At 42.4% G+C, this 16,071-nt stretch overlaps 1 protein-coding gene across 1 annotated transcript in view; it reads right to left on the bottom strand.

The window, feature by feature from the left end:
- myo1d (myosin 1D) overlaps positions 1-16,071 on the bottom strand; it is a 108,819-nt gene that overhangs the window by 69,912 nt on the left and 22,836 nt on the right. Inside the window, exons 2-11 of the mRNA XM_080478546.1 lie at positions 14,883-15,091; positions 14,049-14,142; positions 13,206-13,371; positions 12,479-12,532; positions 11,727-11,822; positions 10,113-10,229; positions 9,244-9,447; positions 8,845-8,990; positions 7,109-7,223; positions 6,204-6,374 (exon numbers count right to left, since the gene is read on the bottom strand). Coding sequence (XP_080334672.1) covers positions 6,204-6,374; positions 7,109-7,223; positions 8,845-8,990; positions 9,244-9,447; positions 10,113-10,229; positions 11,727-11,822; positions 12,479-12,532; positions 13,206-13,371; positions 14,049-14,142; positions 14,883-15,091 — 1,372 coding nt within the window. The remainder of the gene's footprint in view (positions 1-6,203; positions 6,375-7,108; positions 7,224-8,844; positions 8,991-9,243; positions 9,448-10,112; positions 10,230-11,726; positions 11,823-12,478; positions 12,533-13,205; positions 13,372-14,048; positions 14,143-14,882; positions 15,092-16,071) is intronic.

Here is a 16,071-nt window from a genome sequence, read left to right as displayed (position 1 = left end):
GCGTGAACGTAAAACGCAAACATTGGATTTCATGATTTATTGCTCACAACAACAACAAATGGGATCCAGCTTCATATTATCAACCAATGAGGTCAGTCGTGATGCGATGAGATGAACCTGAACACATCAAGTGATTCAAGTAACCTAACAAACGGCGACAGGTGAGCTCTACTGCACTGAAGCAAAAGAAAACACATTGAACCATCACTCAGGGAACATCTGGTTCGGTATTTTTCTTCTTTTTTCGTGGCTTCTGTGCATCGAGACTGTCTGATTGATTCAAAGTGAGCAGGTGGAGACAGTTCACAAGTAGAACAATGAAACTCGTCTCCTTTGTCCTGATGCAGTGTGTGTGTGTGTGTGTATGTATAGATGAAGGAGCAGAGATGGAAAGTTGCATCATTCATCCCAGGAAGCAGAAGGAGAACATAACAACAGATTGTGTTACATGATCTCTGACTCAGCCTCATCAGAAGTCCATCTCCTCTCTGTCTCATCGCTCCCCGGCAGGACAGCTCTCATGTATCTACCCAACGCCACTGATTACATTCTAAAAACAATCGGCTGGCAGGTTCACCCCTGGAAAGAAACAGGGAGCCGAAGAAACGCCGAGGCTTCCTGCATGTGAGCATCAAGTACCACTTTTCTAATCATCACACAACGTGTGAAGCTTGTCGGTTCATCGCAGGTTGAGGTAAAGACCTGAGCAGAACAGACGGGCTTCCATGAGCATCTTCTGATACGGAGGTCTGACTCACTCCTCCGATGTACAGAACGTCTGACTCAACGCTCGGATGCCAACAATGGGAAATACGTGGAAAGAACTGAGTGGAGAGATGGAGAGAGAGAAAGTGAGAGCGATAAAGATAGAATGATATAGAGATATAGCAACAGAAAGACACATCACTAGAGCTCGATAGAGAGGTAGATAGAGATACGTAGATGGAGAGAGAGAGATCGACAGAGACAGAGCGATAGATAGAGATAGAGAGTGATTGATGGAGAGATCAATAGATGATAGATAGAACGAGATCGATTGAGAGATTACGAGAGAGATCGATATAGACATAAATAGATAGATAGATAAGAGATCGATCAACAGAGAGAGAGATCAACAGAGATAGAGAGATCGATAGATAGAAAAACAGATCAATAGAGAGATCGATCGATAGAGAGAGCGAGATAGTTATCGAATGAGAGAGATCGATAGAGACTGATAGAGAGAGATCATTAGAGAGAGAGTGATAGAGAGATATTAAAAAATATTACAAGTACACATTCTTTTTGTGTGTATCTGTATTTTAAACGTCTTCACATGTCTGGAATAAATTAATAATTTTTAAAAAACTTTTTAAAACTTTGCTTGTTTCTTGCATCTTGAACCAGTTGAATCAACTGAGTGGGATCTCGGCTCGAACAGGAGTTTAGAGAAACAGCAACTGGAAACAACAGCTGATAAAGGTGAGGATCAAAGATTGTGAAAAAGATTGAGACGGCAACTCAAAACTCAAAAAGCAGCAGAAAACTTTAGTGGTAACGGGAGAATTCAGTTAATCAGGGTTAGTGTTCGCTCTTTAAAGACTGATAATCCAAAGAATGTTAACAGACTTTTTTCAAATAATGTGATACAAGCGTGCAAATTGTCACTAAGAGTGCAAAACATAAAGATGTGATATGTAAGAATGTGAAGCTTACATCCCAGACTTCTTTGTATAACAGTGTGCTTTCCCCTTCTGGGAGAATGAATCTTGAATTATTTTTAATCCTCTCACTTTCTGCCCTGCTGCCACCAGATAGGAAATACTTCGATTCATAACCGCTTCGGCTCAAAAATCTTTGATTAATATACTTTTCTTTGATATTTCAAACGCTGAATTTGCACATAATGAAGGCAGAATGTCACAATAACCATAAATCTTCAGCTTCAATTCTCACGTTATTTTGTTTTCGACACTTTGGTTTGCCTCGATGTTCAGATCTCACCTCTCTTTCCTCTCACCTTCTACCTTTCATCCTGCAAATAGAGGTGAAGACTTGTGATCTCCCCGGGTTAGAGACCGTCTGGAAGTCTCCACAGCCTTTTCTCAACTTTCCCAGAAGCTCATCTGCATCTTAAGGTTTCTATTTTGAGTCACACTAACATGCCGTCAGAGAACTTCTTTCTCTCTTTTTTTCCTTTCTCCCCTGGAGTTAAAGTAAATCGCTCGTCTCTAAGAAATGACTCCTTCATTTAAAGAGGCTGACTCAACGATCCAAATGAAAAGGACTAACTATGAATACGTGAGTGTATATGGAGGTGGATTCATCTACAAGTATGTGCATTAAAATGTAGATTTTTATCTTATTTGTGGTCAAAACTCCAGGAGATGTGTTTGAACGAATTCTATTTTAGATCTGGTGATTCCTGCAAGACTTCCTAACAAAGTGAGTTTTAGCCCTTTTAGGGAAATTCGATTATAAACAAAAACAAGAGGAAGCATCTCGTCATCGGAGTGTGTTCGACTGAGTGTTTCATTCACAAAAGATGTGAAGCGTTTAGAGAACGCACACAAAGGGAGAAAGATTTGAAGGAACAGAAGCTGCTGGCTGTGATTTTCTGTGACACTGACGACGATTATCTGGTTGAGCAACACTCTGATGGACTGATGGACGAGCCGTCAGCTGGGGCAGCAGACGAGGTCGAGACGGACGTCCTTGGCGTTTTATTTCTACCTGCAAGACTCCATCGGCTGCTGTGATTCACCTCCTGTCAGGACTTCTGGAGTTCAAATCACTTTAACATAAACAGAACTAACTACAGAGTGAAAGATGATCTCATCGTACATTTCTGCTAAATCCGATTTTTAGAGCCGTTAATCGGCTTTTAATGTTATGTGAAAGATGTTTCAGACACTTTGGACAAATGATCCAAACTGTTAATCTAAATGGTAACACAGCTCTAAACACATTCACCCTGGAGATCTTCTAAAGCCTCATAATTCCTGCAAAAAAGGCCATTAAAGTTTTGTTGCCTGGTAACCAGGCTCCAGACGATACAGAGGGGTTAAAAAAAAAAAAAAGTAGAAAATTATCCCTGGCCAGTATTGATTCAAAGCAATATTTGTTCCAGGAAGCAACAGCTGGATCTCAAATCTTCCTCTTTCTGTGAAAACTGCAGGTCAGAGAGGAGTCGAGGAGGGAGATCGACTCTGAGATGATAAGAGGAAAGGAGGCTTCATGAATCAATATGCCCTGCAGCACAATCCTGCCGCCCCATCTGGACCCGCCTCTGCTTTATTCACAGCTTCCTTCCCGTCGCGCACTTTATTCACTTTGAACTCTGCTGAGCTGCTCGTCTGCAGGGTTCAGCCTCGTCTCGCTGCAGCAGCCGGGAACATGCAGGCTCTGAACAGGCTTCAAACAGGGTCTGAACAGGGTCTGAATGGGCCTCAAACAGGGTCTGAACAGGGTCTGAATGGGCTTCAAACAGGGTCTGAACAGGGTCTGAATGGGCCTCAAACAGGGTCTGAACAGGGTCTGTCTGCACAGGCTTCAAACATGGTCTGAACGGGCTGCAAACAGGGTTTGAACAAGGTCTAAAAAGGGTCTAAACGGGATCTAAACAAGGTCTGAAAAGGCTCTAAACGGGCTCTAAACAAGTGGTAAACAAGTGGTAAAGAGGCTATAAACAATGTCTAAACAGGGTCTAAACAGGATCTAAACAAGGTCTGAACAGGGTCTAAACAGGATCTAAACAAGGTCTGAACAGGTCCTGAACAGGGTCTAAACAAGGTCTGAACAGGGTCTAAACAGGGTCTAAACAGGGTCTAAACAAGGTCTGAACAGGGTCTAAACAAGATCTAAACGGGATCTAAACAAGGTCTGAACAGGGTCTGAACAGGGTCTGAACAGGGTCTGAACAGGGTCTGAACAGGGTCTAAACAAGGTCCGAACAGGGTCTGAACAAGGTCCGAACAGGGTCTGAACAGGGTCTAAACAGTTTCTGACACAGTGCCTCACTGGAGCCCACAGGAACTTCGGAGCCCAGATAAACATCCAGATTTTCACAAAGCACTTGTCTTCTGCAGTTTTCCCTGTATCCCTTCGCTCTCGCTCGCTCTTTTTCTGCCTCTCTCTCCCTCTCTCTCTACTTCCCAGCCTCACACAAATCTGTAAACACACATCCTCCACTTCTTGCAGTCCAGCAGACCTGCAGCTCTGCAGGCTCTCATTGGCTGTCAGTGACATCACTTGTGCAAAGTGTTGAGTCAGACAGATAGTCGGGTTTGTTTTTTTTTCTCTGACGTGTGACGCCCTCATGTGTTCACACTGAAAACTGCAGCAGTTTAAAGCTGCTCCAGAAATAAATCCCCACCGGTTGCTGGCTGATGTTCTCCGTGTGGACTTTTACTGAGATGTTAAAGACTAACGCGGCTGTTTTTATATTATTGTTTTTGTCCGCCTGTATTTATTTATTGGTTTGCATGTACGTATGTAAAAAAACTTTTCGCCAAACATATCGATCTGAATTGCACGACATCTTACATGGATGAATGGCCTTTATCCAAGGATGGTTCCAATAAAGTTTCATTGGGTCAAAGGTCAAGGTCAAAAGTATTTTCGTCACAGCGCGGTCAGTTTTAATCCAATTGATGTCAACCCAACACCAACATGTTGGGTTTTAAATTCCCTATCCTTTGCTATGCCACTTGCTGCAGTGACCTCATCACCCTGGTTAGCGGTTGGGGTTCAAACGCTGGGGTACAAATGATCATGACAAATGGTGTGGTGTATCAAAAAACTTGTAATCTATTGGTTTCCATGGTGACAAATGTGGCACTGGAGAAGGTGTGACTATCAAGTGCCCCTGCTGCTCTTTTTTAACGGTCCAGTTGCTGCCGCAACAATGAAAATGGACCCATTGTGGGACAGAAAGAAGTTTTTTCATATCATATCTTATTTTATCGCATCCCATCATATTGAATTGTATCACAGCGTAGTGAATCATAACGTATATTATTGTAAAGTATTGTATCTGATCACATCATATAATATATCTTAGAATGTATCACATCATATCATTTTGTATCAGAACTGAACTGAAGCGGGTTTTAGATGGAGGAGAGAGGTTTGTCTTGTCACATGGACTGGATTGAAAATAGATTTACTTTTATATAAAAAAAGAGGGTTAATAAGTTGTTCTTTTTTAATTATCTGAATCACTTTGGCCTGTATCATTTTGATTTCTGACCACAAACATGGAAAACATATCAAGAGTCACAGGAAAGTGAAAAAACATGAAACCCAAAGAAAGATTGCAACACAAACGCTTTCACACAAGATGCAAGGCAAACTCACAGACAGGTGTAATTTAAACATGTTTCTGGTGAGAAACACGCCAACTAAACACAGACAGACCTCCGTGTTTGGGTCCAAACCGGTTCTTTCCTCCCCGTGAGGTTAAACCACGACGTTACCAACACCTTATAAAAACGCCCTGATCTGCGGCCACAGGGGGGCGCTAGCTGCGAGCCAGCAGTCTGCATGAGAGTGAACCAGTCATCCTGAGGGTTAAAAACTAACAGGGTCATGTTAAGTCTCCTGCAGCAGAAATAATCTCTGCACCGTGCAATCTGCCCTCTGCTGTTCTCCCGTTGAAACACCATGCTTCATCTCAAACGTGAGAAGTTACTCACGCTGATGTCATCCTTCCTATAACATAAAGTCTCAGCTGGCTGCCGTGCCAAAACGGGAAGAACGTGACGCGAACATGAAACAATGAGGAGGAAAAAGTGAATGAAAGCGTTAAAGTGAGAACAAACGAGGATGAAACTAATTGGAAATAAGTCCAACTGATTCAGAGACATTTTGTCAAATTGATACAGATAAAAACTAAAAGAGAAAAGAAACATGAAATGTAAATAGTGTGAGACCCACAACAGTGAATTTAAAATCCAGGATGTCAGTATTTTCCAATAATTGCTGATACTTGAGCAGTTTCCACAAAAACTGCACAGAAATCTTAAGTTAATGTGATTTTTTTTCTTCTCCTCACTGTCTAATCTGTAATATCACCAGAAGGACTATTTAAAAAGAGGATTTCATTAAACACCCAGCGGTTTGTGTTGTGTCTGCCTCTCTGGTGTCCCCGTCAGCTTCATTAATCCACCACCGATCCATCGACTGAACCACATTCCCACTCGTGTGGATTTGAAGCGCCTCACCTTGCGGCTGGTGTAGTGGGCGTGTTTGGCCAGTTTCCCGTTGAGTCCCTGCAGGAAAACCCCGTCGGTGACTTTCCCCACGTTCATGCAGGCTTCGTCCAGGACGGAGAAGATGCCTTTATGCTGCTGCTCCACCAAATCCACGATAATCTGGTTGTTGAAGTAATCAATCTGAGGACATCAGGAGAAGAACACCTCATTGAAATGATGATTTAATTACATATATCACGCACACACACCATACGGTACATATATAGTCGTATGAACATGAGGTACATTGACAGGCCTTCTGTAAAGTTTTGATATTTATTCACCGCTTCCTTTAAATTATTCTCTTTACTTCAAGGTGAACTAATCTGGAATACCTGTACAAACTTCAATAATCTACAGATAAAGATTGTTTTTATAATTTCATGAATTCAGTACAGACCTACAATACCATACAATGATACCAAACCATCTCAGATCTTCTCATGACTAATAATGAAAGTTTCTGTAATGATCAAATGTATGCAAAACTCCCAAACACAGATATTTCTTTTCATCTACACTCATTTATTTCACCAGAGTTTGAACATTTACGTATCATATTCTTTTTTTTAAATAGATTCATGGTACACATATCTTCACTAATTATGAGTTTATATTATTTAACCATCTTTGCCCTTTCAAGATCAATAAATCCAACATCTCCCGACTTCAAAACTCAAAACCACAACGTCAATTCATTTTGGTCAAAAAGTACAGAAAAGTGTGTTTGGTGCATCTTTTTTTTTTTCTTTTTAGCAATAAATGATATTATGGTGGAAATACTTTGCAGGTAAATGTGGGATGAGTTTGTGGGTTACGTGCTCCAACAGCTTAGGAAACACGAACGTCTCCCTTTGAGGCGTTTTTTTTCTTACATGTTTCCACGGGATGCCCTCCCGCTGGTATTCTTCTTGCTCCTGCTTCAGCACCAGCTGGATGAAGAGCTGCTGCAGCTTCTCGTTACAGTAGTTGATGCAGAACTGTTCAAAGCTGCGGCAGAAAAACACCACACGCTGTGAATCAACGCCATAGGATCAACACTGGAACCATACTCAGAACTCGGGAACCAACTCCAGCTAAATAACTCTAATTTCCTGGCATGGCTGCGTGGTGATGGTGATGGTGATGTGATGAAGCAGGGAGATAAAGTATCTGAAGGGACACTGAACCTCCAAAAACCAGACTTGGGCCTCCTGATGCTAAGACTCAGAGGGACAGTTTCCTGTCTCCACCTGGTGCCTCCCGGTGCGAGTGTGGGTTTTCTAACGCAGTACCAAACATGTGGATATGAGTGTGTGTTTGTGGAGCGGTGAGCTGTCCAGGGTGGGAACTGATTTGTGATTTCTTCTCAAATACATTCAGACCAAGGAGCAAGCCGAGATTTCTGACGTCCACCAAGATTTGGTGAAAATCTGTCATGTAGTTTTGATGTAACTCTTAAAAAACCTATTTTGTAGGACAACGGCTGGAAATCAGTGCTAAACCCGTCATATTTACAGTAACCTCGTGAAGAGATTGGTTGTTCATTAATATGCACTGTCCCGTCCAAATATTCAACCTTTATTTAACCAGGAAAAAAAAAACCTGTCGATTTGGACATCTTTTTTACTCTCTCTTTTTTTATGGTTTTTGAGGGGTGGACGCTGGCACACCTGGCTGCCGCTGCCCTCAGTGACTTTAGTGATTTTAAGTGGTTTTAAGTCATTTTTGCTCGTGGGACTAAAAACATTCCTGTTCCGTAGTTCTTTTTGACTTTTATTGCTGTTTTTTTTTATAAGTGTTTTATATTAGCTTCTATCGATTTTTATAGCTGACTTTTGAATTGTTTTATAGTGTTGTTTTAGCTTACATTGCACTTTGAGATTTATGAATGTAAAGTGCAATTCAAATAAAATACATTATCATTATTCTTATTCTTACAAGATGACCTGGACAAGATGTTTGCGGCACACGTCACATCTAATACAGATTTAACACAATTACTGTAACAGTATAAGATAGTTAAAATGACAAAATGCAGATTCCTATAGACAAATTTAAAAGATAGAATGCTGATTTTATTAAACAGATTGGAATAATGTGCAATAGCTAATAATAATAATAATAATAATAAAAATAATAATAATAATATTAAGGTGCATTAGTTCACTGTAAAAACTTGAAAAACACAAACTTAAATTGTTCTTTGATGCATAATAAAGAACAGAAATGATTTATAGAAACCAGTTTGGACATTTTGGAGGCAGAGAAAGTAAAAGTCGGCTTTCCCAGTTCATTCTGAACACGAGGAGCGAGCAGAAGAAAAATGTCACAGGAACGTAAAGAACAAAAGGCTGCTGGTTCTCTGGAGAAGAAAACATAAGCAGGAGGGAACCAGAGCTAACTTTCTGCAGGAAATAGTCCAGAAGGACACATTTCTGTCTTTTGGCGCCGAATTAGGACTTTGTGTGTGTTCGTCGTGTCAGTTGGTTTTTTTTTTTTATGTGCACGAAGCTCAAGAGCAAAAGTCTTGTCAAATACAAATAAAACAATTGGAAGAGCATTCAACAACTTAAGAAATCGGTGCTTTGTGGTTCCCAGGTTCTGATGTGAAGCTGTACTCCCGTCACACCTGTTGTTCTGGAAAATCTCAAATCCGTAGATGTCCAGCACGCCGATGACGGTGTTCTTCCCGTGGACTCGGGCGTCGTAGCTCTTCACCTCGATGATGTCGTTGATGCGCCCCACGATCCAGCAGAACAGACGCTCGTACATCGCCTGGGAAACAAAACAACCCAACTTCAGTCGGCCGCTGTTTTTTTTTTCCCGGTGTGAGAGCGTCACATGAACGAGCCGCGGATCTCGACCGCGAGTTAAGATGTCAGGAGGTGTGTGTGTGTGTGTCGGCCGCTGGACATCCTCCACAGTCCGGAGTCAGAACACCGTGACTCACGCTGGCGTGAATCAGTGTGAGTCACAGTGTAAATATCCAGAGAGAAGTCGAGTGTGAGGGGCGGGAACACGCCGTCACCTTGGCGAGGGCGTCCCGCCCGTAGCCGGCCTCCTGCGCCGTGTGCTGCTTCTCGATGACGTCGCGGCCCGTGGACACGGTGCGGTACAGCAGTGCCTTCTCCACGTTCTCCTCTTTGGTGGACAGCAGATCCCGCAGGACCGACACCAGCTTGGTGTTTTCGATCAGCGTCACGTCGCCGTCCACCCCGAAGGTCATGTTCCCCTGGAAGGGGGGGGGGGACAAACATCATCATCAGACAAACACGTCAATTATCATTTGTCCCGAGACGAAAGCATAAAAGGTTCAAATTCTGAATCTTTTTTTAATATTTGTACAAATCCCAACAGACAATACTATTTTTAACCCTTTATTGAGCAAGTGATCATATTTTGTAATACTTACATTTCTACTTTGTGAGAGTTTTCAAATTAGTGAGATTAGCAGAGTTAAATAACACAAACATAGCTCTGATCTAAACACACCTAAACAACATCAGGAAGAAGTTCAATTCTCAAGTAAGCGAATGAGAGCGCCATGAGCCAAAATACAAACAAAACTATTATGGTAATTTCCGGACTATATATATATTTCTTAACGGGCTTTAAACCGCGTGGCTTAAACAATGACACGGCTGATTTATGGATTTTTGCGGGTTAAAAAGCTTCATGCCTGCGATACATGAGTGATGCGTTCAAGTGCATCACGGAACTCCGACTTTTCTTTTTTTTTTTTTTTTTTTTCTCTTATAAATTTGGTGAGTGCAGCTTATGTTCAGGTGCGCTCAATAATCCAGAACTTTACGTTGAGCATTCAGAGTTTCGCTCCGCTCATGAGCTATGAGCGTGAGCTGCTCCAGCGAGCAGGGATCCAGCATCACTGAGGATTACCAGATGGAGGATGGTGGCCAGGATCTTGTAGACAGTCTGGATCTCGTCGCCGGTGAAGCCGATCACTTTCATGGCGTCAGCAACGGCTTTGAACTCGGTGTTATCGTTGATGGACGACTGGGGAGAGAAGAGAGCAGTGCTGCGTTGACATTTGTTCAGTTCAAAGGTCGTCCTTTAATAACCGTTCAAATCTTCAATATGACGCAAAATAACCCGTTGAGTTGACTTTCTTTTTTTTACTTGAGTGTCTTGAGACGTGTTGCAGCTATTGAATCCGAAATGACCTGTTTTCATTCATGCAATGATAAAATACATCTGACATGTTGTTAATATTCTATACACCTGAGTGAAGTTAGGTTCCACCTGGAGAAGACGGGATTGGCTATACATTCAACACAACGTCCCAACTTTTTTCATGATTCGGGTGCGTGTCTGTGTTTGCAGGTAAAAACAACATTCTCTGTTTGGCGCCTCCAGCCGGCAGCATATCCAATTTGCCAGTTAATTAAAAGATGGAGTCGTCCTGAGCTGTGACGTTTTGTAATAAAATCCAGAGTCGCTGTGTCTCTGAGCTGTTTGCTGTTGCTTTGTTCCATGACGTCAGCTTGTGGCTGTTTAGTGGGTTTGCTCCTTCTCTTTTTGTTCACTCAGCTCATGCAAACGAATGAAACGACCTTTCATTTAATATTTCTATACACTTATATAAAAACTCCACACATGAAACTTCACATGATCTTTAACTCGCAAACCATGACTCATCTGTGAGTCGCGCGCCTCATTATATCGAGAACAAGTGAACTGTGTGTCACACTCACTGTGTTTTAATGCAGATTCACTTGGGCTGCAGAAGTGTGAGGCCTGAGAAATCACCAGTGAAAGCTCTTTTTCTCAGCTTTCTGTTGGTTTTCTAATTCAATAGACATTTAAATGTTCACGGAGGAGAGTTATGAGACGCATGTCTGGACCCAGAGTTATTGTCGGAGCGTCAGAGCGTCATCGTGGAGGTTGAAGGAACCTCCCTCGTCCACTGAGCATCTCCAGAAAGGATCCGACGCAGACCGCTGTCGACTGAGGCGAGGTGAGAACTGGAAGCTCTGCAGCAGCAGCAGCAGGCGAGCTCAGCAGTGAGTTAATGAAGCGTTCATGTGTGAAGCTCTCGTTAAAACCCGGAGGGACACCTTGAAACCTGCAGGACTTTCACCAAGCCGCAGGCAGCGAGGGAGGGAAAGGACGATAAGACATGGAATCAAACGACAGTCTCACGACTGAGTCGGATCAGGAGTCTGTTTTTTAATCAGTCCATCAAAAATGTTCCTTTTGGCTTTAGTGTGCTTTGTAGAAAAGAAACTGCCGAGCCAAAACATTGATAATAATAAACAGCACGTTGCAGCAGGCTGCAGTGTCGCTTTGTGATTTCTGGATTGAGCTTTGTGTGAAGTTTACATGTTCCCTCTGTGCATTAGAGCAGATTCACGTCAACATGAGTGTGTTTGTCCCGCTGAAGGTGAAACCTGCCGTCACACAGTCAGCTGGGATCAAAGATCATCGAATATTCAAATCAAGCAGCACCTGTCAAGAGGAAAGTGAAATCTCCCTCAGTTCAGTTCACAGTACCTTGATTTGGCCTCCGACTTTGATGTAGTTGTACGCCGTCGGGTCCTTCTGCATGTGGAGCGAGCGCAGCAGCGAGTCTGGAGCTCCTCTGAGCAGCTGAGGACCAAACACACGTCACACTGCAACTCTCAGCTTCTTAATCCAGAGAGAGAACGTAAGGCGTTTACCAACAGGCTGCAACTTGTGTGTGTGTGTGTGTGTGTGTGTGTGTGTGTGTGTGTGTGTGTGTGTGTGTGTGTGTGTGTGTGTGTGTGTGTGTGTGTGTGTGTGTGTGTGTGTGTGTGTGTAAAACGTCTCTCCGCTTTCTCACACTCGGCATCCAAAACAAACTGAGGCCTGGTTTTCAGCCACATGTGGAAACAAAAGGTCTGATGACTCAAGGATTCATATCGCTGCTGCTAACTTCAGCACTTTGCAAACTAAGAGGAGGCCTGCTGAGTTAAAAAAAAAATAATAATAAAAAAGTTTGCATCCTGAGTTCGTCACAGACACACACCGTGTGTCCTCCAGGTTCAGCAAACCTGGAGGACGAGTTTCCTCCTCCACTGTGCATCTGCACTTTAAATGTCCCTGCCGTTTAAAGCAGCAGGTGAGTCCATGATTACTATCCTAGTATCCTGCAGCCTTTTTCTTTATTTGGCCTCCGCAGTGCGTCTTCATGTTTACCTTCAGCGCGCACACAAGACGACAACTCCGTTGGAAACATTCACCCAAACAACACGAGTCATTTCATCCAAATACAAACTATTTACCTGGTAGAAGGAGTGGAAGCTTCGCTCTCCTTCCTGCTGGAAAATGACCCTGGACTGTTCAGGAGAAACAGAAAGACGTCAGCCGGCGGCTCGTCAAAGACACTTTCCTGAATTAAAAACACACGCTCGAGTTTTTGGGTTGTGCTCCTTTAAAACAAGCAACAAAACAGGAGGAAAAAAAAGGGCAAGAAAATTACAGATTAAACGACATTGAGAGCCACAGCAGGTCGCACAAGACGACCCTCGAGACGAAGCCCAGACTCAAAACATGCACGCAAAGAGACACAGCTAAAGCTGTAACTGATAAACAAATGCCACGACGCAAAGTTCTAAAAGCTACAAGACAAAAGCTCAAAGGCACAACATAAAGGTAAGGAACCACAACACATATCAGAAAGAGCTACAACAGAAACACAAAGGCCTGAATTTAATGACAAAGCAACAGTCAACATGCAAAAGTGCCAGCGGGCCACACAAGACGAAGACGAGACATGAACACATGAACACAAAGAGATTCGTTTGCATAAATGTAAAAGACGCACCACAAATGCAAAAAGCGACGACAGAAACACAAACACAGTGATCACACAACACAAACACTAAAAGACACAACGTGAAGGAAGGAAGCAGCATCCATCCAGTTCCCAAAAGATAAAAAGCCAACAAGCACATTAGAAGGGAGCATCAAGTGAATAAACGACTCTTCTCCGTCTCGTCCTCCGCCCACCTTCTCCAGCAGGTAGTTGTTGATGTGGCCTCCGATCGGATCGCCCTTGAAGTCGAAGTTGATGTCCATGTATTTGCCGAAGCGGCTGGAGTTGTCGTTGCGGTTGGTCTTGGCGTTGCCGAAGGCCTCCAGGACACAGTTGGATTTCAGCAGCATGTTTTTCACCCTATTTAACAGAAAGAGGTTTATAATTACTGTTTTAACGTTTAAGCACTGGTGGGTGTCGATACACTAACATTTCTGATGTTCCTTTTAGGAATATTTTATGATTCGGGCAACAAAAGGTGAACAATTGAATACGCGGCTCTGGAGGTGACGGAGCTGAACATCGGACAGTTTGTCTCATATTGTTCATTTGATTCATTCATAAATTCATGGAGTTTGTTATCCCAATACTGACCATAATAACACTTTTTCCAACTTCAGTGATGTTCAACTGTCACATAAGGGCGATCAATAGATCTCTATGTAGAGATCTATAGATAATATTCTGGAGCGGGACTTAAACATTAACCCTGTATGAATGGTGTCGTCAGCAGTTTTCTTTCACAACATTTAATCTGCACATCTGACCTTCAAACGTGCCCCTGCACTGAATCCCATCTATCTTTGACCTACTTTATCTTTTCTCTCTCGGTGTGTGAACGGATAGTGACTCAGCTTTTCTCTTTATCTCCAGGAACGGTGTTATTACTGGTATCGACTGAGCCCTGCCGACCTTTGACCTCAGATTTATTAATAAATCTGACGGGGTCGTGGTGTTTCATTCCAGGAGCTGTGATCAGGCGATGGGTGTGATTGGTGTTTTCTGTTCAGGTCTGAACACGGTGAACACGAGCTCACCTCTCCACCTCCGCCCTCTGATTAGGATTGGTGATAGCAGCGATGTATTGCATGATGTATTTGCTGGCTTCGGTCTTTCCTGCGCCGCTTTCCCCTGAAATGGACAGAAAAACAAAGAAAACAAGAGTCTCGGGTTGGTTTTCAGTCCTTTTGAATCACAACACTGCAGAGATTTCATTGAGAGTTCCAAAGTCAAAATCCATGAATTAATGAAACAAATAATAAAATCTATTCCTGAAATGGTTCAAATGAACTATTCATTTGTTTTATATTGGCTCACAGGACACTAAAGTTTTCCAACAAACCTTTTTAAAAGTAAAAATTTTAAAACTTGGAAGTTAAAGTTAAGAAAAGTCAGAAGTTTGTCTGCTTTATGTGCAATCTGGATTTAAAAAAGGATCAAACTGAACAAAATTCATATTTTAATAAAAAAGCTCTGATCAGATGGAGATGATCAATAATATTTCCCTTATTTTTTCATCTACTGACTGTTTAGTTCCCACACCTGTTTAATCTCAATACATCAACCAAAACGTTCATTTCAATTCACTATCTTCATTCATTTTTTGTGAGATTATTTACTGGATTGATGGGACGAGAATTGAGAAACTGACAGTTCGTGTTCTGACCACTAGGTGGAGCTTCATCCTCAGCACAAACTCCAAACAGCTTGAGACCAAATGAATGAAATTAAAACCTGGATTTACTTTAGAGGAAGTGAAAGCCAAGATCTTTTTATTCTTTTTATCGAGAATTGACAACAGAGTATGAAAAAGAACAATAGTTTTGTGGTTTCTCCCGCAGGACTTTGGTCTCAGGGTTTCCCCCTGATACCTGAGATGACGATGCAGGTGTCTTTGTTCCTCCTCTTCATGGCTTTGTAAGCGGCGTCGGCGATGGCGAAGAGGTGCGGCGGCCTCTCGTACAGCTCGCGGCCTTTGTACTGCTCCACGGTGTCGCGGCCGTAGATGTTCATGGCGCGGTACGGGTTGACGGACACCACCACCTCTCCGATGTACGAGTAGATCCTCCCCTTCTCAAACCTACACACAGAAATAAAGAGACATGATCCAAAACATGTTGATTTCAGTTGCTTATTGCAGTTAACAGTATGAACCTTTACTTCAGGGGTCAGAGGTCAAACATGGGCTGATTCAAGACATTTATCAGCGGAGAAAGTTTTTATTGGCATGATAAGAAGTTCCTATGTAACCTCATAATAAAGATCTTCGTTTTACGACTGTACAGACAGCTAAATATTATCTGGTGTTAAACTTTTACAACTTGCAGCTTCATGTGTCTGTTCTAGTTCACCTGGTTTGATTTGTTGCACATTCGGCTTGCACATGAAATTTCTGTTGACGAGCACTTTATTCGACAATGGAATTAAAGTTTGACACTCCTCGTCACCATGTGGATAAAAACAGCAGCATATTGAATGTAGTTTTATAATGAATTATGTCGTTTTACATCCGGTTTCTGCTCGCTGACGCCTTCGTCAAACATCTTCATGTGAAACTCCTGCAGCGATGTTTCAGTGTTAAACTCATTTCAGTCCACATTCAGCCAAATGTGCTCTAAACCGGGCCTGAAAACTTAGGAGATAATTACCTTTAAATACGACGAGTCGAACTTTTTCCTTTAGTTTTACGTCAAGAAACACTCCAGGTGCTTCCTGGAAATGTTCGCTTTGAAAAATACTGTAGAGATTGAATCACCTGCTGTGTTTTTTTTTCTGATTGTTTTTGTTAACACCAGCGACATCAGGCCCGTGGGGCCAAAACTGTAAAAACACCCAAAATGCAACAGCTTCAGGAGAAGTTTTCTCTGACACTTCACTGAATTTCGCCCCAGAAGGTTTCATTAAAATTGGCTTTATGTTCAGACTGGGAGTCATTTTCTGTAGCAATCGTTTAGTTGTAAACTGTAAAAATTAACTTAAAGGTTATTATGGCACTATTTAACCACTCAAGATAGAAATGGCCTCTGAACTGAAATGTGCCTCTTCGGGCTAATGCAAAGA

This window comes from Lipophrys pholis (genome assembly GCF_963383615.2).
Source record: "Lipophrys pholis genome assembly, chromosome: 1".
Taxonomy (NCBI): Eukaryota; Metazoa; Chordata; class Actinopteri; order Blenniiformes; family Blenniidae; genus Lipophrys; species Lipophrys pholis.
This window is presented reverse-complemented; position numbering and strand designations above follow the sequence as displayed.